At 42.8% G+C, this 25,164-nt stretch overlaps 1 protein-coding gene across 3 annotated transcripts in view; it reads left to right on the forward strand.

Moving 5' to 3' along the window:
- The window catches only part of GLRA2 (glycine receptor alpha 2), a 170,807-nt gene that overhangs the window by 122,150 nt on the left and 23,493 nt on the right, over positions 1 to 25,164 (forward strand). For all 3 annotated transcript variants that reach the window (XM_019665938.1, XM_019665947.1, XM_019665956.1), the window contains one exon: positions 12,650 to 12,799. In XM_019665938.1, coding sequence (XP_019521483.1) covers positions 12,650 to 12,799 — 150 coding nt within the window. The remainder of the gene's footprint in view (positions 1 to 12,649; positions 12,800 to 25,164) is intronic.

Raw genomic sequence — 25,164 nt, forward strand, 5'->3', positions numbered from 1 at the left:
TATTAGATAGGAAATGCTCGTTTTTGCTATAGTTACATAATTCTAATTTCATCAATCTAAAACTAGCTGTGCAGAGCAAGAAGGGAAGTGATGGGTGTTAAATTGTATGAGTAATATAGATCCCAAGTGGATTTCATAGCTACCTCGTCAGATTGGTTTTTGAACCGTGTCGACACCCCATTCTTATTGATGATGTGCAAACCATCCTGATACAGGGATTTTGTTGAGAAGAAAGGAATTTTCAGGAGGATGTGCGGTTTGTTTGCCACACTTGTTCTGAGTGTGCATGGTGCGGCAGGCATCATTTTTGTGTCAGGCTTCCCTGATCTAATATTGGGTTTGAGACATTTCTTTCAGTAAACTGCAGACTCTATAACAAGTATTTAGATACAGATAGTTCATTTGGGATATGGTCTCGGAAAGGTCAAGTGCGAGTGTGTGAAGCATAACCAAGGAAAGGAGAAAAGCCAATCAAGTGTATTACGCTGTTGGTTACCATTCATGGAGGGCAACTAGGGTTCAATCCTGCTGGGACTCCTCTGAAAAACCATACGGAATTCTCATCAGACTTGTCCCACCAAGTGACCGGAAATCTGGGGTCTTTATACGCCAACTCCCATCCGTTTGTGGCTGAGGGCTGCCCCCGGGAGTGTTCTAAGTTTCTCTGCATGCAAGTTGAGAAAGTTATTAAAGTGCCAGAAAAATCTCTGAAGCAGAAAAGCAGAGGGGTAAAAGGGCTTGGGCTGAGTTGCTGATGGTTTACAGGAGACTTTCCTGCCAAATTTGCAGGTGAACTCAGTGCATCTGCTACACACAGTCTTACACATGTAACTGCTTGTCATCAGCACAATTTGTTTCTAAGCAAGGAATTCGACATTTTGGGCAAGGTCTGCCTGGCACACAGAGGCGCTCAATGAATTTGCATTGGATGACTCTGACGGTGGTAAGAAGGCAGAGCAGAGGCCCGGCAGGCTAGTGCTGGGACTCACGGCCCTGGTCCCCCTGAGACTGGGACCCCATCCTGCTACTGACTTAGTTTCCTGTCTCATCACTTTCTCTTTCCCCTGAGTCACAGAATCAAAGAATAGCAGAAACCTTTTATATTTTCAAAAAGGATACTGACGCCAGGAAGGTGAAATGATGTTGTCACGTCTGCCAAGCCAGCCTGTGGGAAAGCCAAGACCAACGTCCCTGGCATAACCTCACCGCTCTCTCCATCACAGCCCTGCTGCCACCTCCTAGTTTATACTGTACAATCCTACAGGATTGATTTCCACCAAGGGACTCAGATGAATCTAAACTCCCTGAAGCAGATATATGCAAGTGATATATTAGAAACTGATGTGTTCAATGAGCCCAATCAAAATCTTTTCCCATTTACATTTTTTTTAGCAGTCGGTACACTTCCATATCGAAATAGAATAATGCCTCCTGATGGCATGGCCTTTTTTATGTCTTCAAAGAGCTTGCACATCTATTTGTGTCATTTTATTCGAGAGGCCGTTGGATTCCTTTTTAATTAGTAACCGACTCCTGCAGGCAAATATCTATTGCAAATAAGTATCTAATTATTAGTGGGTGATTTGTGCTTCTGGTTTTAGTGGTGAGGAGCAAGGCATGGAGCTGACTGGCATCAAAAGGCGGCTCAGCTACAGGAAATGGTCACAGCAGAGGCCAGCTCTTTGGTAATTTACAGTAACGAAAAGTATGATGGCCAGCCCAGCCAGAGGCTTTTGTACCACATTAATTCCCAATCAGGAATGACCTGTCGCTCTGTTTCCTCTTTCCTCCTCCCCGCATGTAACCTGGAGCATGATGGGGGCCTAAAATTTTGTCCATTTTCCTTTTACTTTGGATGCTATGAAACAGTAGGTAGCCGATTAGCTTCAAGAGCTTTAGGTTAGCACGCACCAGGCATGATTGCCCAGGGTCTCATGCCAGGAAGGGACGGTTTCTGTGAGGGTGGCCTCATGGAGACATCCTCACCAACCTGCTGCCTCTGCTGTGAGCTCCCGTTAAAGTACAGAGCTGACACGGAACCAGGCCACAGGCAAGGGGTGGTGTGGTCAAGCTTCCTGGCTACCACTGACTCTGCCACTCAGTGAAGTTAGTATCTCACGCTATATTCTCAGCTGGGAAATATTCTTTGGCCCTCCACCAAAGAAACACTTGTCCTTGCTCCCAGGATGTGACATCACAGTGCTCAGAGGCTTCATGCGCCAAGAGGAAGCTCAGCATCTGCAGAAGTCTCTTTGTGCCATGGAGTCATCACAGGATTCTAGGTGTTCTTGAAAAAATGGCTTCTCTATCAGTGAGTTGGGCTTCTAAAGGCTGCCACTGTTTTGTAGCCCAGAATCACCCTTTCCTTACCTATCTTACCTACCTCCCATCAACTCAGAATCAGGACATACCATCATGATTGCTGTGGGGCAGTCAAGAGCCTGCCCACTCAATGATAAAGCTCTGAGTTTCAGAAATGCTTGGGGGTGACAGGTTTGGCCAGCGCTGCCTTCCTGGTCTGGCCTCATCTACTCCAGGGAGCGTAGCCAACTTGGAAATCATGTCAGCAGGCCCAGTCTGGGAGGTGGGCACTCCTCAGCTTTTCCATATTCCCCCTCCCATGAAGCCCCCTCTCTGGGGAACCCCAGATGAGAAGGAGGAGAAAAACCTTTGTCATCACAATAAACCCTATCCATCATTCCAAGGCCTCTCACTCAGCCTTAGTCCAAAGAACAAGACTGGACTATTTTCATTAGATTTCCTTCCTTCCTTCCTTGCTCACAAGTATGAAATTTGAACCTGGGGTGGGTTGTGGGGTGCAGGGGGCGTAAAAAAGACATGCAAACATCACTCATTGCTGACTGAGACAGCAAATGAAGAACAGTGTGGTTGTCTGCCATCTATAAACATTCATCTTCATAGTATCTTCCTGGCTGCAGGTGCGACTGCGCTGCTGTTTCTTACCTGCCACCCCACTGCATGCTCTTTGTCACCTCTCACCTCTCACATCAGATGTTGTCACCTGATGAAACCACAGTCTGGGAGTAATTCTTCCGTGACTCACCACTCCCCAGAGAGGGAGGTTCTCACAGGCGTCAATGAGCCAGAAAAGCACAGAGTGTGGCATCAAGCCAGAGGAGCCGTGAATAGCTGCTCAACCACTCTTTGTGCAATCTTGGCAAAGTGAACCAGTAAACTCAGGGTTGTTACATTTATAATGGAGACAACGCATAGAGTTGTTGTCGCAAGCTTCCTGTTGATGGTGGTGATGGTTTGTTGTTGTGTTTAGTTTTTGTAACAGCATATCTCAGCCCCCCTGACATACAGGAGTGCTCACCATAACAAGGTTCCATTTCGGTGAACCTAGCTCACGTGAATTTGAAATAGGACAATATGAAAATACTAATAGTCTTAATACATGCATAGAACATGAAATACAACAAATTCTACTTTACATTTTTCCCTCTAGGGAAAATTCCTTTGAATTGCACAAGTTTTGAATTATGCAAAGTCTTCAAGAGCTCATAACTGGCAAACCAATGTGACCGAGTGTCTACAATCTGCCAAATGAGTGTTAAGATTAATATAAAGTGTTTTATTCAACCTTCAACACCCCCTGTGACACTAGGATCCTGGGGCCCTACTTCAATAGGAGGAAACTGAGATTCCAAAAGATTAAGTAATTTCCCCAAGTTCACTGGCCATTCAGCTGGGATTCAAATCCAAGTTGGCCTGGCTCCCTCCTTTCCTTCCCATCTTCATACTCTCCCCCAATTCCACCCCCATCTCCCCCCACACACACACACACATGCGTGTGTGCATGCACTGACTACACAAATCGCTACTGAGTGGAGAATCAGCTCATTATCCCCCAAAGCCTGTGCTTGTTTTCCCAGTACTAAGATGATCCCATTGGCTCACTTGGTCATGGGGATTGTTTTTACACGACTGGGCAACTTGCTCCTGACTCCCACTCCCACTCCCTCCTTGCTCCTGCTCTTGTTTGAGAAGCAATATACTGCACTTGTGTTGTCACTGAAGGTGCAGCCAACTGGAAGGAGCCTATGGAAGGAATCAGCATTCCTGTCCGTCAGCTGAGAATGTGGTGAGACAGGAGGCAGACACAGCACAGGGGAGAGGATGCCCCGGCCCTGCTTCCTCTTCCTCCAGGTGCCACACCCGCCTCCCCGTGGCTTCCTCCCCCAGAAGGCTGACACTGGGGGGAGGGGGGACCTTTACGCAGATTATCCCTACGGTATCTCTAATGGTCCATATCGCCTAGTATTCCTCCAGTATTCCGAGGCTGGCAGTTCTACTCTTCTCTGCTCCACTCACAAAACTCACATGGACAATGTGCTTTGACAGGCTACTTCGAAGTTTTCTGACGGCCATGATGGAGAGGGATAATATCAGTTAATTAGGCCTGTGTGCCACCCAACACCCAACAAACTAAATGGTCCCCTGAGGTTGTTCAGATCCTGTCCTGATGAAAGTTTTGTGATCTAAGGAGCACCATTTGTAACTGGCTGGCTCTTGCAGATACCAGGCTTGGAAGCACTGCCACCCAATGGCTGTTTCTGCAAATGGCACCCTCATAGGAGTTATGTTTACTCACTACCCCAAACCCAACAAGAGTGTAAGACATGGAGAGAAAATGGAGTGGGAGTGGTGACACTGGGATAAGCCAGGTAGTCAGTGCTGCCACTAGCCCTCACTGCCAAGGACATCTGATTTTCCTGGCATTAAACAGCAGATGTGAGCTCTTTAATTAGGCAACAAAAATAGCAAGTTGGCAATGGAATTCTAAAGATAAAATTGTATGACACCACGAATCTTTGGCACTAGGATTAATTCAAGTGTCTATATTTTTTTCTGATATTTTTACAGTGACTGAATGTAGGTAAGAGACAAAACAGGAAATCAAAGCCAGAATTCTCATTTCTACCTTTGTTGATGACTAGCTATATAAGATTTAGACATTCATTTAATAAACTTATTTTTCTCTGCCATAAAATGAGAATGGAGACGGTGGTGGTATACTTCATCATGCTCAATAAAAATGCTGATTGGAGCTACCAAAGGCTTTTGTTCCATGTAATGGAAGCACAGGTCAGTCTACTGTGACCAACAGGTACCTTTCATTTCAACAGCTGCAATAATCAGGGTTAATTAAAATTTTTCCGTCTAAATTAGACCAAAAGAAATTGTACTGCACAGAGCAAAAATGCTTCTGTCCTGGTTTAGCAATGGTTTATATGCACAGTTTGCGAATAATTAAACACTGACTCAAGCAGGTGGGTGTGAAAGATCACTCCACTTAAAGGCAGAAAAATATCTCAGTATTTTGAGATTGCCCTACAAATTTTATTCTGTTGCTTTTCTATTTAAAAATAATACTTGATTGATCAGTCATTTGTAATTTTTATCCACTGTAGACAACTTCTCAATATACATGTTCATAGCCAACCCTCCTTGATTGGCTGGTGGAGGAATGTCACAGCTCTCTGGGGTCAGCCTAGGGGCTGAGAATGTGGATATATTTCAGTTAGCACATTGTCACATGGGAGTGCCCTGCCCATGAGGGATGGAGAGGGCATCCAAGCTGTAAGGGCAGTTAGGCAATCCTTATCCAATGATGATCTACTCTTCAGTGCTGGGGATAAATACCAGGTAGAAAATGGTACAACCCACAGGTAAATTAAAAAATAAAATGACCCAACCCATGAACTGGCTTCATGGCACAGGATACCATGTCGTTTTTTAATACAAACAAAACAAATTATGGGACTAAAGTAAATAAATTCATGGCTTGATTTTCCATTATATATATAATATTTAGTAATATAATAATACATATTAATTATATATCCCATGACCTGAATATATAATTAATGAAAAATAGACTTGGGGTAGCCAGTTAGCTCAGTTGGTTAGAGCGCAGTGCTCATAACACCAAGGTTGCCAGTTCGATCCCCACATGGGCCGCTGAGCTGCACCCTCCACAACTAGATTGAAACAACTACTTGACTTGGAGCTGATGGGTCCTGGAAAAACACTGTTCCCCAATTAAAAAAATTTATATATATATATTTCAATATATACATTTTTAAAAAATAGACTCAAGAAAACTTGAAGTTTTTTTTAATGGCAAGATAGTGTTGAAGGAACGTTAGTGGAGATGTCAACATGGCACCACCACAACTGAGCAATGAGCGAAACTCCACTGTGTAACTTGATCTGTTTGAATATCAGCTAAACGTTTATTTAGTGCCACAAAAACATAAACCACTCAACTGGCTCGACTTTTTCATCAGCGATGTTTCTAAACTACATGAATTGTAAGCTCATGAGAATAATAAGCATTCTTTGCCTTGGTGAAAATAAGTCAAGGGTAATCTGGATATCATCAGCTATCAGCTTTAAAGGACTTAAGCTAATTATTTTCCTTTTAGTTTTCTTTTGTTTTTGTTTGTCTTTATTTTTTGGTAGCTGAGCCTTCATATAAAGCAGGGATTATGAAAAGAATTTGAATTTATATATGGCTAGAATACTGTGTTGATCAACCAAAACTATGGGGGCACTTGCTATATGTACAAAGATTTGTCCTCAGTGGCATAGATACAAAAGACATTACTTGTTCTTTATACTCCAAGTGTCCTATACTTTAGTTGGGTGGATAAAACATGCATGCATGAAGCAAACACTAAACTGTATGATCCTAACTGTAAGTGAATTACAAATTCCAAAGATGGGTAAGACCACTGTGGGCTAGAATAGGCAGAGAAAGCATCCCTCTAGAGATGGAATTTGAGCTACTCCTTGAGAAATTATCTGGAAATAAACAACTATAGAAAGACAGGAAGAATTGCTATGCTGGAAGAAGAGTGTAGACCAGGGTTTCTCAACCTTAACAGAATTGACATTGGGGGTTTGGATAATTCTTTGTCATGGGGGCTGCCTTATGCATTGTTGGCTGCTTAGCAGTATCCTTGGCCTCTACCCACTAGAAGTCAATGGCAAAACCCCACTCCCCAGTTGGGACAACCCAAAACATCTTCAGATATTGTGAAAGTCCTCTCAAGGCAACATCACTCCCAACTGAGAACCACTGGAGTAGACACTGATACCTGGGTTGGGGGTGGGAGCTTTCGCTATCTCAGAATTACTGACATTTGGGGGTGGATACCTCTTCATTGTGGGGGCTGTCCTGTGCATGATCAGGTGTCTGGCAGCATTCCTGACCTCAACCTACTAGACATCAGTAGCACCTCCCCCTGGTTGTGATAACCAAAATTATCTCCAGACATTGCCAAATGTCCCCTGGGGTGCGAAATCACACCTGTTTGAGAACCACTGGGATTCTCAGTGGTCATGGACTTAGCTTCCTCAGGGGTAAGTAGAATTGCTTAAACAAAGTACAAGGTTTGTGTTAGGAAAGAGTGGAATAATACTGAATAACTAGGGTGGACACATGCTGTGTGACATCTTGGCTACTAGAGCCTGTAATAGGCAGCCAGAGTAGTTCTTATGCAGGTGTGTTGCAAAACAAAATTGGAGTTTTAAATTTAATCTTGCAGAAGCAAAAGGATAAAGTGCCATGGGAAGGAAATGAATACAGGGGGATCAGTTAGCAAGTTGTTATAATAACCAGGTGTAAGTGTTGACAGCCAGAGTTGTAATGACATCTTTGGAATGGAGACAAAAGAGTAAACCCAAGGGTGCTTTGCAGAAAGAAATGGTGAGCTTTCGCAACAGATTGAATATCAGAGATAAAGGCAAGGAAAGAACCAATGGTGAAACTAGGGTTGCTAGTGGGAAGAAAGATTCAAAGGCAATAAATGGGAGGGAGGGGCATTTAGTGAGTTTGCTTTTGCAAATGCTAAGTGCAAGCATTTTAGAAGTAGCACAGGAATGCTGGCGAGGTCAGCTCTGAGTGTTGGAAACATAAATTCCTGAAATCTCTGTGGTTTAATACAATAAAAGTTTATTTCTCATTCCCATTACACTCCACTGAGGAGTGGGTGGCCCTGGGTCTTCTAGGGGTTCCAGCGTCTTCCACTTTATGGCATTGCCATCTTCAATGGATCCAAGGTGGCTGCAGAAGGGTTAAGTCCCAAGGACCTCATGGGAGGTTTTAGAGGTCCTGAAGTGGCATATGTTACTTCTGCTCACATTCCACTGGGGATCCAATTGAACTGGAAAGTCTAGTTTATTGGTGTCCCAGGAAGAGGGAATGGGATTCATGAGAACTTGGCCAATCTCTGCTATAGGATGGACACACACACACACACACACACACACACACACGAAAAAAACTATAGGAGTGGATGAATTTACTGAAGACATGAAGACAAAAGTGAAAACTGAAGAGGAAAGAGTTCAAGGAACACAAATAACAAATAGAAGAAGATCCAGCAAAGAATTCAGAGATGTTGTTAGAAAGCTTGAAAGAGAACCAGACCTATGTAGGGTTGAAAGGGGCAAGAGGAGGGGACGTAAATTTCTATCGGGTTGTTGGAAAAGTCATGGCGCATTTTTGCAACGAAAAACAGAAAAAATACGTTATGCCTTTTCCGACAACCCCATATAAGGAAGAAAAATGTCTGCTTTTGCTAAGATTCATGCTTTTGGAGACAAAGAAATTCACAACTATTAGAAAAGGACTTACACATCAATTCCCCACCTCAAAACCATCATTGAGTTATTTTTACAAGCAGTCTGAGACCCAAAGCCCTCTGCCTGCCCTCCAAGGTGCTGGCCCAGCCTATATGTCCACACCTCACCATGCACTTCCCAGGTGCCCAGCACGTCCTGCTCCCTGAGTTGTTAACCATCCCCGAGCCCACCTACTCTCTCCCATCTTCATGGCTTTGCTTTTACAGCTTCTTCCATACATCAAAGTCCTGGCTTTCCTCAAGCCCTAAGTCAAATGCCACGTCAACCAGGAATGAAGCCTTTTCTGATTTTCCTTGTTAATACCAACCTCCCCATATTCCATCAGTCTTTTGATCTTTCCTCTACTTTGGCACATAGGGCCATCCACTTTGTATCTCTCAGATACATGTTCACTTGACTATCTCCCTCAGTAGACCATGGGTTTCTCAAGCAACAAGCAGGGTCACTAGGAACTACAACCCCAGGACACACCAAACACTATAGTCTGGGTCAAGGGCTGGCAAACATTCTCTGTCAAGGCCACACAGTAAGTACTTTAGGTTTTGCAGGTCATATGGTCTCTGTCACAACTACTCAACTGTGCCGTTTTAGTGCAAAAGCAGTCATAGACAATGTAAATGAATGCATATGAATGTGTACAGTAAAACTTTATTTATAAAATAAATGTGGTGGGCCAGATTTGAGCCACATGCCATAATGTGCTACTCCATGACCTATATGAATGACACTTTCTGGAGCACAGTGTGAATGGGGTTTCCTGAAGTGTCGTCTGGGAAGTCCTAGGAAGAATCGATGTGTATCTCACCTCTCCTTATACCTTCTGTCCCATCTCCCACCAGCACCTAGTACAGTACCTTCCACATAGTAGGCCTTCAATGTTCATTTTTCTAAATTAAATACACCTGGAACTCAGTGAATCATAACAGCATTTTGAGAGCTTAATTACCTCTGAAAACTCTTTTGCAAGATTGTAGTAAAGCAGTTCAGGAAGGGATCATATAAGCCCAAGAATCATAAAAAGAACGTGACAGAAAGATGTGAGCTAAAAACATCTAAGGATTAGCAGCCAAAGAAAGAATCTGACATCAGAGCTGGGTAAAAGCAACAAAAAGACATTTGGATCCTGAGAGACCAGCACCAAGAGACATCACACCTCATGTAATGGATGTCTCACAACACCCTCTAAATCCGTGTGAATAATGCATTTAATACCAGCACTTCAATCCTGGAAAGATGTTCGTGATTTGGAGGAAACTCGCAGACCAACCAAAATGATTAAGAGACTGAAAGGATTCATTTATGAGCAGCTATAAAAGAAGCCAAATACGTGCTTGGCCTGCTGATGGCCAGAAAGAGATGAGGAAATGGTTTACAAATTACCGAATGCTGTAAACACCAGGAAAGGGAGGAATGACAGTCAGCTCTATTGGACTTAGCTCTTGGTATGGACATATCTCAGGCATTGACAAATTCCTTTCATTATTGGGTTTTAAAACATTTATGGGCCATCTGAATAATGTATAACTGGGAATGCTGTGATTGGTAATGTTCTATTATTATAATAGGATTGTTCCAGAAGAGCAAATACAAGACAAATTATCGCTTATTTAAAAAAAAAAAACATTCCAGGAATGCTAGGTGTGCCGAGAGAATTAAAATGCACTGAGTCCACTCTTAGAAATATCAAATACAGTAACACCTTGGTTTGCGAGCATAATTTGTTCCAAAAACAAACTACTCATATTGCATGACATCGCTTGTTTACCACATTAAAATGTATTAGAAATGTTTGCTTGTCTTGCAGAACACTCGCAAACCAAGATACTCACAAGCCAAGGTTTTACTGTATATACAATTGTGGGTAATGTTACATAATATATAATTATTTAATTAAATTAAAGCACAAAAATGGAAAGATGGCCAAATAGTTCCTCCCATCATTCAATCATTTATTCATCCATCCCACATATCTAATGCTTACTCACTATTTGCCAGATCTTACTGTCTAGTGGTGGGGTCAGGGATGCTGGGAAAACAAGAAGGAACAGTGGAGAGGTTTAATCAAAAGTGATAAGGGAGCAAAGAAAAGTGGCCCCTAACCCAGATGGGAGCGAGCAAGAATGGAGGCTTCCCAGGGGAGTGTATATCTGAGCCAAGTCCTGAATGATTCGGAGTTGTCTGTTAATCAGAAAGAATGAGAATAGCATACCAGGTAGGAAGAGAGAGAACTCACAGCGCTAAAGGTGACGAAGGACTGAACCACTTTGTCACAACGTACGTGGGACTGACAAGTAGTTCTGATTCATTGAGACAAATAGTTCAAGGAAGGTGGTAGCCTTAAAAATAATAATTGGAATATATTAGGATTGTGGGTGATTTTTATTTTCCTTGTTGATTTTTCTGTCTCTTCCAAAATGTCTCCATTAACAAAATCATACTCTTATGCAGCCAAATAATTGCAAACATTTATATAGCACTTATTCTGTGCCGGACACTATTGTAAGTGCTTTGCATATATTAAGTGATTTTATCCACATAATTCTATAAGACAGGTATTATTATTTTCCAGTATACAGAGAAGGAAGGGGGCCAGACTGAGGTTAAACAACTTGGCAAAATTATAGACCATCAGGAAGTGAGCAGTGTTTCTAATTGAGTCTGTTTTTACATCCTCTGTGCTGCTACTAAGTCAAGGGCCTACTTTTCCATAATCCCAGTCTAAAAATTGATCAACAAATAATCATAGATACAGTCAAATATTTGGGGAGAAGAATGTTCATAGCTCCCCAATTTATTGCAGCAAAAAATAAAACTAAAAATCACCTAAGTGTCCTATAATACAGGATGACTGATCATGATATGGACCATGATGCAAGCACTGGCAATTATGATTGAGAAGAAAGGTAAATGACACAGGAAATGCCTACTATAAAGGTCAAAGGGAAACGCAAGATACAAATTGTGTGTATCCGGAAAGGAAATCCACCAGTCAGACTGGGTTCTAATTCCAGTCTTAGCTCTGCCACTTATTAGCTTTGTGATCTTGGGTAATCATTTAACCCCTTTGTACTCCAGCTTCCTCATCGGAAAACTGGGGTAATACAGTTGGTGTGGTGGTTAGAAAATTAACATAAAATACCTAAAATACTGGTTGGCAAGCACTCGGTGTCAGCTATCGAAACATGGAAACCCTATTTAAAAATTAGAACTAGATAGTACACATTCAGCTGGTAGTCTGATAAGCATCCTTTGTAGTCTGGGGTCCAATATATTACAACTTCATCTAGTTCTTTTCCTCCTGAGCTTTTCAAAAAATAATTGGAAGTTGAGTGAGATGAGGGGCACTTTCCATTACAAATAAAAAAGTATTCACTTCAGAATCTGCTTTATCAAATTATAAGATGTACTAAATAACCGACCACTGAAGGGTTATAAAAATTTGCTTTTAACTAGATCCCTTCCAAGGCGAGAGCAGTGATGTTTTATTTTGGTTCAATATTCTTGAATTGTGATAGTTTAAAACCATTTATGAAATGTGTTTTCATGCCAGTTAGGATCAATAGATCAGTGAGAATTACAGATTGGTGTTTGAAGGGCCCAAGACCATACATAGTTTATTTCTCATCCAAGTTTTGGAATTATCGTCATTATATTATTTTTAAATGTTAAGAAAAAAAGGAAGGAAATGAGCAGTTTCGAGAATAGTATCCACTCTATTTTACCTCAAAGTTTTGTGTTATTTTTTTCATTATGCAAATTCTTGTAGTCATCTTTGGAGCTGTTCTCAGGGATAAGGCTACTTGACCAGGCGGACTACACTAAAAGATGGAATGAGGGCCCAGGGCGGTGGCCGGGGGGCTGTAACTTTCACTGTTCTGCCCAGAATCTACCAATGAGGTTAATCTGCTGTTCACATCATGAGGAACCTAAGTATCCCCACAAGCTTCATGGCGCCTCTCTCTCCCTCCCTCAGGTCTCCTATGTCAAAGCGATTGACATCTGGATGGCAGTGTGCCTTCTGTTTGTGTTTGCCGCTTTACTGGAATACGCAGCAGTGAACTTTGTCTCCAGGCAACACAAGGAGTTCCTGCGGCTGCGGAGAAGACAGAAGAGGCAGAATAAGGTACAGCTGACCCTCAATGCGGATAGGTAGAGCGTGAGGTGGTTAACCAGGCAATGTGATTCAGAAAGCAGAAGAGCACATAACGAGCAAGGAGCTAACGTTCATTTTTGTCCTGATCTGGCCCACTCTACTGAATTACTGCTCAGGTTAGTCGTTTACAATTGGGGCAGAGTTGTCACACTTAGCAAATAAAAATACAGGGCACACAGTTACACTTGAATTTCAGAGAAACAGTAAACAATATTTAGTACATGCATGTTCCCAAATATTGCATGGAACATACTTATATTATTGTTTATCTGAAATTCATATTTAACTGGGAGCCCTGTGTGTTATCTGGCAACTCTAATTGGAGATATATACTCAATCTGACAAGATTACTTTAAAATCCTGTTGTGTTGAACACTGGTCATTTGTATGGATGTGTGTGACTGTACCTTTTTCATCAATTGCTCTGGCTTTATGTAAACAAGGTTCCTATCCATGTTGATTGCAACTCGATAAATCCAACCAGATGGATCTCATCCTCTTGACTTAAACTGTTATGCAGAAACCCAAACTTGACACTCTCCAGAGGTTTGAGGTATGAAATACATTACTCAAAAACTCCAGTTCAGTGGTTCCCAAACTTGCCTGCACATTAGAAGAGCCTGTGGATCTTTCAAAAGTCCCAAATCAGGGCCACACCCTACACCAGTTAAATCCCAGTCTCGGGATGGAGCACAGGAGTCAGTGTTCCTGAAGCTCCCCAGGTAATTCCAGCATGCGGATGCATTTGAGAAGCCCTGCTCTGGTATATAAGCCAATTTCACAGAGGACACCAGGAGGCCTGCCCTTGTCTTCAGTTTCAGATGCTGGGAGAAAAACATGCCCTTTGATATGGAGAATGCTAGTGCCTATAACAATACCCTTAGAGCACTGAAGTTGAAATTTTATATACAGGAGATGAGACATCCTTTCCAAACTCTCCCCCCTCCAAAGTGATAAATTAAACCTGCTGGGAAAGCCATAGTTATATGCTATCCTGTCAGAGCAAAACCAAACATGTTTCATTGTCAAGCATAATGCTTCCAGATACCTAGGTGTAAAGCTGAACATTTGCTGCGATTTGGATGTTGCTTATGCTGAGGACCTAGTATGTGTGTGAGCTCACCAAGTCCTGACTAGATCTACCATGTTCCCTGCACGTACTCTGGGCTGGTATGCTGCTGGCCGCCCTCTTTCTCTTCCCTACCTCTCAGGGACATTTTGACCTGCCACAGCCTAAGGAAGTGGAAACGGAAATGGAAACACACATACACACTCCTTGTTGTGCACAGTTGAATATCCAGCCTTTCTCAATTTTCCCCTCCCTCGTGGTGATGACCATTTCTTCTACCTTGTCCACAGGAGTCTAGCACAAAGTGACACAAGTTTGAGGTCACTTGTGCCACCCAGAAAATCTTACTAGAATGTGAGCGTATTTCAGCGCCTAAATTGTGTTCCCAGAATTCCCTGGCTTTGCATAATAGGTGGCCACTGACAGCACGCTCTCCTAGACCAGAGATGGAAAATGAGTTTCATTTTGCTTCTCAATTCTGAATAATTGGAACACTGTGGGGAGGATTCTTCGGCTGTATCTGTATCTAATCTTACCATAAGAATCACCTGGAGTGCTTGTTAAAAGTACAGATTCTTGTGTTCCACCCCAAAACCTTATAAAGCAGCATCTCCAGGGAGATCACTGTGAATTACTGTAGTCCTTTTCACAAGAGTCCCTGTGAGTCTTATTATGATAAGGAAAGCTGGGGAAAATGTGAGCCGTATTAGAGCAGGTGGTAACGAATGAGAAAGACCAAGTAGTAGAACATGAGGCTGGAGCAACAGCTAATTTCAGGTTCATATAGATTCTGCAGACCAGTGTAAAGAAACAGATTTTATTCTAACTGATTACAATCCACTGGTTAGTTTCAACATAGCACATATCAGGCTGTGGGGTGGATAGTCCGTGGGCTCGAATAGCGGCAGCAGATCCGTTAGGAGGCTGGTGACTTCGACTGTGGTATTGGCCATGGGAATAGAGCAAAGTGGTCAGATTCAAGATTCAATTCCTCATTCCACAAATATTTGCTTCCTACTATGTGCCAGGCACTGTCTACATCTCTAGAATATATTCTTCAACAGGACAAAATGTGATCCCTTGATGAAACTTATATTCTAGTGGTTTATCCCTCGGAGGTAAAGCTGACAGCTCATGCTGATGCATTTGATGTGGGAAGGTGAGGAAAAGAGGAATATGGCTCAGATTTTTGGATTAAACAACTGGGTCGGCAGTGTAACTATTTAAGATGGAGACAACTGTGACAGAAGCAGATTTGAGGGAGAACTCAAAAGTCGTATTTTGATGCTGTTAAATTTAGATGCCTCTGAGGCATGCTGGTAGAGTTGGCAAGTAATTAGATATACGTGGCCTCTCTAGAGAATCTCCCTCTAATGCCCACCACTGTCAGCCAGGGCAGGCGACCGCCTTGCTCCTCATTGGGATGCCCGAACTATTTCTTGCTTTCCTCCTTCCTCAAACCCAGCTCCTTTGGAGCCTTTGAAGTTTAAGTTATCCAACTTTCTCGCTGATTTCCCTTATCACTGCTGTGATCTACCAGCCTCCAGCCACACTCCTTCCTAGTTAATGATTTCAGCACCTATTTCAGGATCAATCCAACACTCTTATTAATGTCGCCTTTCCTGGAGGGTCTTCAATACCCATATGGATAACCGACCCCATCCCTGGCCTCCAAATTCCTTGCTGTCAATTTTTCCTCTATTTGACCTTAGCCATATACTTCCGTGATTGTAGTCACTGCTTTGTTTTCTGAGAAAACTATTTGAGACATCCAAGCCTACATGTTTTTTATGGAGATGTTCTTGAGTTTGACTGTACATCTCAAAATGGCTATACAAAATACAAAGCTTAATTCACAAAGTTAAGATTTGAGAGGAAGGTGGGGAGCAAAAGAAATCATGCTTGACCTTTGCAGTCAAGGCTGCTATTGTCATTGATGATTGAATTTTGGGAAGAAAAAAAAAGAAGGCGAGATATTCCCAATTATTTGTCCCTGAGGATACGGCATCTTTCTCTCTAAGGCAGCGTTTTTCAAGTTTTCTGAGTCTGAATCCTGGTAAGAAAAACAAAAATGGTAACAAGAGCTGACACTGCTTGAGTGCTTACTATGTACCAGGAACTGTTCTAGGCACTTCTCATACAGTGATTGATTTAATCCCCACAACAACTGTGTGAGTTGTGAGATCATACAGCCTTGCTTCCCACAGAGGGTCCTGGGTTTGCCAGTTTTCCTGATGCCTTGTGTGATTTAGCATTTATCCTGGATTATTCATTTTAAACAAAACACTTATTAATACTTGCCTTAAAATAAACTGAGATGGGTTTGGTTGGCCTCCACCTTGTACACTTTGGTTTCTGTCATGTGTGCTCTTCTGGGGTGGGGGCATACCCGTGCAGTGTGCCAGTTCGCACTTTACCATGTGGTGAAAATACCCATCGTCACTGTCCCTGGTCTCTTTTCTTGGCCCTTTCCAGAAGCAATGTCATAACTAACACTGTCTTTCCAAGATAGCTTGAAGGAAGCTTGCTGATGAAATGAAGCACACTCAGACACAAGAGCCTGGGTACAAATGATTCTTTGTCTTGGTCTCTGTCACTGCTGGGACCTGCTGTCCTGCTGGTCACTTCGGTACCAGCTTTGCTCCATGATATGGTGTGCAAAATCCAGGAAGCCACCAGGCCACTGCTTGGGGATCAGTGAAAAATATGGCAAATCATAGGCTTGGTGAACGTGAAACAAAATAGGGGCTGAGCAGTCTTGCTGTTGAACATCCGCATGATCATGATTGAATCATTTTGTTGTTATTTTTTGCATGATATAAATCCGTGCCTGTTTTGTTGTTTGATAATGCTTTTTTATTTTGTAATAATTAACATTATAAAGCTATATAGTCTGTCAGTGCCACTTTCCACTATCAAAATTGTCCTTGTTTGGATAAATTAAGTGGTCATCCTACCAGCAATGAAGGCAGTATTCTTATCTCCATCTTTCAGATAAAGAAACTAAAGCAAAGAGAAGTTAAGTAAAATGCCCAAAGCCACACATGTAGGTAGTCTGGATCTAGGGTCCGTGAACTTCACTGCTACTGTTGAGTTCACATTTTATATCTTACATTGTGATTCATTCTCATTCTCTCTCTCTCTCTCTCTCTCTCTGTCTGTCTCGTGTGCATGGGCACACACACACGAAGCACCTCTAATGCACTAATATTTTCTATTCCACCCAAGTATAGAATCAGATCATTTTCTGAGATTACACTTACTTACTTGCATGGGAAGAATGCTTGGTTTTTACTGAATCAAGTTATGAAATGGGGTCACTTTCAAGGAAGGGCCCGGCAATTTGCGACTAGGTTATTTGCTTTATCTTTTCTATATCTCGAAAAGCAGCCACTGTCAATTTGATCGAAGCAGAGTTTCACAGACACAATCAAGCCCAGCTCTTCACTGACAGAATTTGCAGTCCCTGTGGCTGGGCCAACCCCAGTCTATTAGGAGCTGATGGCCCAGGTCTATGCAGTCAAGTCCTATTTTTATGTTATCTCCTCAGCTCCAGTGAGAAGTTTCCACACCATGTGATGGTTATAACAACTTCCCCATGAGAACTTGAAAGCCTCACATGCGTTTCTCTCTCCCTTTCCTTTTCTATATGGCCACACCACCTCTGACTTCTGGCATTGTGCCAGATTTCAGACATTTCCACTTGCCCACATAGCCCTTCTTTATTTTCAGGGACAAAAGAGAAACCGTGGCTTCTTGAGAACATGGTTGTGTCTTTTAGGCCATCTAATAATAAGCCACCTTTAAAAAGGAATAATGTTACTATGCTGTTTAGACTTCAGCCTCCCCAGAAAGAAAACAGGGGTCTCTTAACCAGGTTAGAAAACAGTAAGAATGGTAGGCCCCGATCAAAATGTCCCAGATGATGGTAACTTGGGAAAGTAACAATTCAGTACTCATTTGTGTGTGTGTGTGTGTGTGTGTGTGTGATCTTTCTCTCCCTTACCCTTCCTTTATCTATCTTTAAGTCTTAGCTAAATTGCTAATTCACCAAAAGATAATTTCCTGATCCTACACAGGGCTGAAATAATCCCATGCTTCCAAGCACCAATAGTACCTAAGTTGTTCCTTTTCATAACGTGTCACTTCTGCCCATTTGTTGTACATGTCTTACAGAAGAATATGACCTTGAAATGGTACTGGGAGATATTATTTAAGACCCTTTACCAATATCTGAATTGTGCTTTCCACCGATCATTTACCCGCTGACCTACTGGAAGGAAATACACCTACAAGGACAAGGAACCACTTTATTTTCGTCCATGCTTTAGCCTCAGACCCCCATGCAATGAACCCGGAGGGGGGCAACTTGGAAGAAGCCATTGTCCATCCACTCAGTAGGTCCTGAAGCCCCACACTATCTATCTTCTCCTTGACATTCCAAGGGGATACCAGGTCCCACTGAAGAAGGGCAGAAGACAAGGACCCAGGGCAAATGGTCACCTGGGAGTGGCTTATTTGAACCACGGGGTCCTGCAATATCCCCAGTTAGACCAGCACTCCTCCTTAGGGGTAAAAATCTCCTCCTCTGGAGACATCCCCTCAAACATTTCAGGGTGGTGAGCTGGTAGAGTTTCTCAAGTCCTCTGAATAAACAGAACTAGTCCCTCCTATGTTGTGGCTTACAGCCCCTCAGCTCACTGGTCGTCCTTTCTCTAGGCTGCTAGCGAGCATCATTTTATGATGTGTGACTCATTTTATGAGTCACAAAATTTGAAAGAATATGATCAACACATAACAGAGAAGAGCAGTATTATCCCCTCTCTTTATCTGCACTTTTTAATAGAGCATTAAATTATAGTAGTGCTTTTAAGTAGTCATATTCCACTATTGGCTCATTTTGACCTTGCTAATACTTGTTCATTTCCCAAGGTTTTTTTTCCCTATTATTACTATGAATAGCTATCAACTTATCTCCTCTTGATTATGTGCTTGGGTTTTTTTCTAACCTAAACAAAAGACTTTATATGTATGCCTGTAAATTGTCACCTCATTGGACTTGGCCCAATTTCTAGATTGTATTAATCTTTTCGATACTGATTTAGAAAATTGGCTACCACTTCTAGCTTTGTAGCATTGATAAATAGGTGTCAATGCCCTTCAGCCAAAGGCCACCAGGAACAAGCCTGAAGTTGGGTTTACTGCTCTTTGCAGTGAGGGAGAATGCACACCATCGGGAGCTGTGGAGAGGGTGTCTCCATGACCTCGGTGATTTGAGAAGAAAATCTAAGCGGGACTTTGCTCTGGATTGGATGATGTCGGAAAGCGGGGAAAGGACTAGGTGTCTCAGTAAATCTTCTCTCCAGAAGGGCAGACGAGCGAGAGGGAGGCTAACACTACAAATGGTAAACAAGCAGCAGTCACTCATCTTAACGGAGAGAAGGATGTTTTCGTACTTTGTGGGTGGCACAGTGACCTTGTTTTTGCCTGTGTGTAGACAAAATTATGAAGTAGCCTTGTTTCTCACTTGATCATGGTCTCAGATGGCTTGAGCTTTTGAAGTTGTGGTTTTCACCTCCTAAAATGATAGGCTAAACCACAAACATTCAAATGGAGACCATAATTTACCAGTTCTGTGACCTTGGCAGGTTACTTAAAAAAAAAAACAACCCTCTCTGTGCCTTAGTTTTCTCATCTGTAAAATGGACACTTCATAGGATTGTGGTGAGAATAAAATGAGCCCCATGAGTAAGGAAAGCTCATAACACAGGCCCTGGCACATGGTGAGTTGTTTAGTGACTGCTCATTTTAGCATCCGCTTTCTCCACACAAAGGTACGTAGCACACTCTGGGTCATAAAACTTTTGCTCAGTTTGTCAGGGCACATGTTCTACAAATTAAAATCAAATATCTTATTGTAGAATACCCACAATAGGCTGCCTACAGACCCCTTCCATTTCACTCCTTTCTTCCAAAGGGAAATTAGATTGCACAGCAAGGTGTGACCCAGGTACAGCTATTTTTATAATCATAGGATTGAAATGAGTCCCTGCATTTACTCGACTGTGTCTAAACAAGAGAAGTGGAAAGAATTAGGGGCAAGCTGAATTCTTCCGTTTTACCTCCCACTGGTTCTGGCTGTAGCTAATCTACATCTTAAGTACAAGGGCACTTTTCCCAAAGGTAGAGAACCCATTAAGACCCTTCCAACTCAATTAAAATGTAAACTGACTTTGAAAGAGGGCTGTTGAAATGCAGATGCCACTACAGCTAAGCCTAATCAACCAAACAAATCTAAGCAAATGAGGAACCCATTGAACTATAAATCAAAGGAGGATCAACCTTTGAGAATCTTGCTTAAGGTCTCTCAATTTTTTGTCTTCCTTGCCAAAGGCTTAGAGCAGTGGTTCTCAACCTGGGCCATTTGGCCCCCTCGAGGCACACATGCCAAGATACACAGAGGGTGCCAAAAAAACATAAACACATTTTAAGAAATGAAAAAACTATTAATTGTAATACTCAATATATACCGATAACAAAAGATAAATACAATTACAAGAGGTGCTCCAAGTGGTTACCATCAGCATCCAGACACTTCTGATTATGGCGAACTACTTCGTCAGCATAGATAACATCTCTTAAAATGTGTGTACATTTTTTGGCACCCCTGCTATTTGGTTGTCACATCTAAGGGAGGGGTGCTACTGGCATCTAGTGAGTAGTGGCCAGCGATGCTGCTAAACGTACAATGTACAAGAGAGCCCCCACAACAAAGAATTATCCAGTTCTACATGTTGATAGTGGCTACCATGGAGAAAACCCTAGTTGAGAGTTTGAACATTGTGAGGCTACATTTCTCAATATGAAACTGTCTTAATTATTTTGTTTCTTATATGCAAATTGTCTGCCTTGCAAACAGCTGTCCTCTAAGCCGAGGGAGTGCTTTCAGTTTTGCTAACTTAGTCAGAGTCACTTCCTACATAATTCATAGATCGGTGGGGCCCACTGGGTGATGGCCAGTTGTCTTTCCCTTTCAGTAGAAAGAGGCAAATTCCATCCAGCAACCTATCTTTGAAAATTTGATTTATTTTTTCAAATGCACACTCAATTGAGTATGAAGGAAAATGAAATCCGACTGGCTTCATTCATTAAGGAAAGACATAACCATGTGGATCCACACACTACATGCCCTACGTACCTAAGATCTATGATGCTTGTATCGTGGGTAGGAAAAAATTCAGTTCTCTATCGTACCTATTCAGGAACGGACAGTGGTGTGAAGAGTCATAACAAAAGCTTACGTTTAGGATTAGCACTAAACACGTGTGGTTCGATAGGCACACACAATGTTTAGTTAAAGGAACAGGGAAAGCAGTACAACAGTGTTAAAGAGAACAACGGTTTCATCCGTTCTAGAAAGAATCCAGTGGGAGCTTTCATATGGGATTTGTTACTAAAACTGGGAGAATGCATCTAAGAATCCTCGCTGGGTGGACTAGCAATAAGCACGGGAACTGAGAGTAACCAATAACAAATGCACCCGTCCAGTTGCAGACTGGCGCCGTGTATGACCACATCTGGATCTTTCTACTCTAGAGTAGGACTTCTCAAGTTTTGGTGCACACGAGAAGCACCTGGAGGCCTAGGGTACACACAGATTCCTGGGCCCCAGCCCGAGAGTCTGACTCAGTAAGTCAGAGCCCAGGACCTGATTTTCCACCAAGTAGGTGCCAGGGGATGCTGATGCCGCTAGTCCAGAGAAGCGCACTTTGAGTAGCAAGGGTCCCCAGGACTCCTAAAATGGCTCTCAGTGAAGACAGTGCTCTAATTACTTCAGACCTTTGCGACTAATGTATCCACAGCCATGTCAAGGCCATTAACCTCGGTCACTGCATGCTGGGAAACCAGCCATTGAAAGATTAACAAACAGAAACGAACGTACTTTATAAAGACATTTGTAGACTGGAAATCCCTACAGCTCTCCTTTTTCTTTGTCCTTGGGAAGGAAAGCCCATAATCTTAGCTTCTCTCTCTCTTTTGAGAAGAATACAGCAGAACAGTGTGTGCTTTCTTTTGTCATTTGGCATTTTCTCATAATCTGCCACATTGTTTGCACAAGGTGTTTAAAGATTTCATAGATCATTAATTAAGGTAACAACTGCTTACTTAGCAGGCTGGATGCTGAAGAGGTTGTAACTGCTTCTCCGGGGAGGAGGAGGCATGTTTGGTTTTTGTCTTAAGTGTGGAGGGGTGTAGATGAGGCTTTCACAGACCTGTGTGGATTAGGAATTTGGACATAACTGTGGAAGACAGCAAGAATAAATAACTGTCACGGTGCTTTGAAATTCCCCTGTGCCACCGGGGTAGAGAGCTGGTGCTTGTGATGGACATGGAGGCCTGAAATATTGTTAAGGTGTTTTCTCCCAAGCTTGTTCCCTTTTGCTAGGTATCATGACAGGCTGTTATTTTAGGGCTTGCAATATGGAATTCTCTTTTGCAAGATGCAAAGTGATTTGCAGAAACAGCCTTGCCGATGAAATCCCTGTCTTTTTAATGTCTCTCCAGTTCTTCCTTTCATCTCAGGTTATTTCCCATTATCTCTATTTTTTTTACTACCTTCCTTCCTCCTAGATCCTACTTTTCTATCTGTCTTCTTTTCATAATCTTCTATTTCCCTTACCCTCAAGCTCATCTTTTCAGACTATTTTGTTTGATTCATTCATTCATTCATTCATTTACTCAGTGTAAATGCATTGCACACCTACTACAATCCATCCACAAAGTCCAATAGACTCGACTCTTGGGATGCTCTCAGTCCAGGGAGAGACAGACTAATAAGCAGACACGTTTTCTATGTACATACGACATGCACTGTGATAGAGGCCATAGGAGTGCTATGGGAACACACCGGAGGGACCTCGTAAACACTGTCGATGCCCCACCCATATCCCCGTGGCCTCACTGTTTCCATGTACAATGATGGTTTCCTACTACAAGCTCTACTCTGCCTTGGTGGAGGCAGAAGGAGGGTGTCTTACTCAGCCCCAGAAACATGCTCAAGTTTTACAGGGCAAAAGCTGGAAACACTGAGAATTTACTCCAGGCACAGCCCTCCACCAATAACAGTCGGGGGCTGGGAATACATATTGCAGCTTCCCTGTCCCTCTGAGGCATGTTCTGTACTGGCTCCTAGTTATTCCCAGTGAGACTGAGCCCGTGTTGCCCACACTGTAGCTTGCTTATCAATGCACCTTGAATTGACATTGTTTCTTTTCATGCCTCATTTTCTCACCCCTCTACTGGTGCCTCCTGAGCTCACCTCCCAAATAAACTATCTGCACTCAAATCCTTGTCTCAGAGCTTTCTAGGAAAAGCCAACTAAGACAAGCACCAGGTCAACACCTCACTCCCTCAGAGGAGAGGTAGGCAGGACAGGCTCCACCGCATGCTAAGGAGGCTGGGCTTCCTTCTTGAGGCAACAGGGAGACAACTAAGGGTTTCTAGATAGGGGGGTGGTATGGTCAAATGTGCGTTATGGAAAAAAGAAATCAATCCATTTGGGCACAGTGGAGAATGCTTCCGAGCAGGACAGGAGGTAGGAGGAACAGGACAAGGTTCTTGTTGTAATAGAAACCAGAAATAAGGAGGGCCTGAGAGGTAGCAAGAAATTAAGTGATTTCTAAAAAATTCAGAAAGCAAAATCAATAGGATATGTACTAAGTGAACAGAGGGAATGTACAGAGGAAGAAGCTTAAGAGGACTTCCAGGAGCACGGCTTTTTCAAGAAGGGGGATGTGGTGTATGGGACGAAGACTGGTGAGGAGAGGAGCAGTTATTAATTCACACATTGAGGACGGGGCATTTAAATGTCTAGACACAAATCTGCGTCATCGGTCCACAATGTGTTCAGTTCAATGTGCGCTACACTGAAGTGTGAGACATGAAGGTGGAGATGTCCATGAGGAAGTCCAGAGCTCAGGAGCGAGGACTGGCTGGACAGGCATGTTGAGGACTCCTCAGGGTACAGATGGAGGTTAAAGCTATGGATATGCAGGAGATCACCCAGGAGGAGTTCAGAGAAGGAGAAGGAAGAGGCGGGGTGGGGAAGAGAAGGGACTTGAAAGCAAAGCCCCAGAGCACCAGCGCATCAGAGACAGGAGCCGGCAAGGACGCAGACAAGGAACACTCAAGGAGGTCAAAATAAAACCAGGAGTGTGTGATCATTCGGAAGCCAGGAGCAAGATATCCAGGAAGAAAGCTCATAGTGTCTAAAGATGCAGAGTCCAAATAAGGTCAAAGCTAAGAAGCTGCCATGGCTTCTCGAAACTCAGAGGATGGTGGCAACCTCACCAACAGCAGGGTCAGTGGAGAGATGGAGGCAGACACAAGATTTCAGGGAGTGTAGTTGTGAAGCGTGCAGTGAGGAGGTGAGCACATTGAGTACAGCCAACCTTTCCAAGGAAAAGAGAAAAGTGATGGAAGAGGTATGCATACACCATGAGTTTGTTCAATGCTTGTTTTTAATGAGACTTGAGGAGCATTTCAATGTTGATGAGAGAGTTGCTGGTGGAGGGAATTCTTCTACTTTCAGGAGTCTCCTGGGAAGGTGAGAGAGCGTGCTTGGGTGGAGCCACTAGCCCTACCCTATATCGATGATTCTTTGTATTTCTATAATGATCAAACTGAGCTCAAGTACTAGTTCCGTACACAGACCATTTTTGCTATACAAAAATTTTCAAGGGAATTCAACATTACAATGATAAGGAAAACTTGTATCAACTAGTCTCCTTTTATTAACTAGTCTCCTTTTTGTGCTGTTTGTGGAGGGTTTTTTGTTTTTTGGGGGGGTTTTGCTAGTATGGACAGACTCGCAGACAAATGATTTCAATACAGGATGTGGTGGGCTACATGAGAGGTTTAGGTGCAAGCTTCAGTGAAGACCAAGAATGGTGCATCTCCTCCCCATAGCAGCACCAGAGATCTGGCCACCCATCTGGGTCTTCAAACAGGATTAGGAATTTAACAGATGAAAACGGGGTGAGGAGGATGGTTAGGCCGAGGGAACAGTTATGCAAAGGCTCAGAGGCGAGAAACAATATGGTGCTTTCAGGTCATCATAAAGAGTTGGGTCTGGCAAGGCTCTGGGGACATGGGGTGACGGGGCCTGAGAGGAAGGAAGACCAATTGCTGATGAAGTGGTAGCCACCAAAAGGTTTTAAAGTTGCTATAATCAGAATTGAACTGGAGCAATTCAGTTCTCCAGTTT

Source organism: Hipposideros armiger, unplaced genomic scaffold (assembly GCF_001890085.2).
Source record: "Hipposideros armiger isolate ML-2016 unplaced genomic scaffold, ASM189008v1 scaffold_13, whole genome shotgun sequence".
In the NCBI taxonomy this organism is placed as follows: domain Eukaryota; kingdom Metazoa; phylum Chordata; class Mammalia; order Chiroptera; family Hipposideridae; genus Hipposideros; species Hipposideros armiger.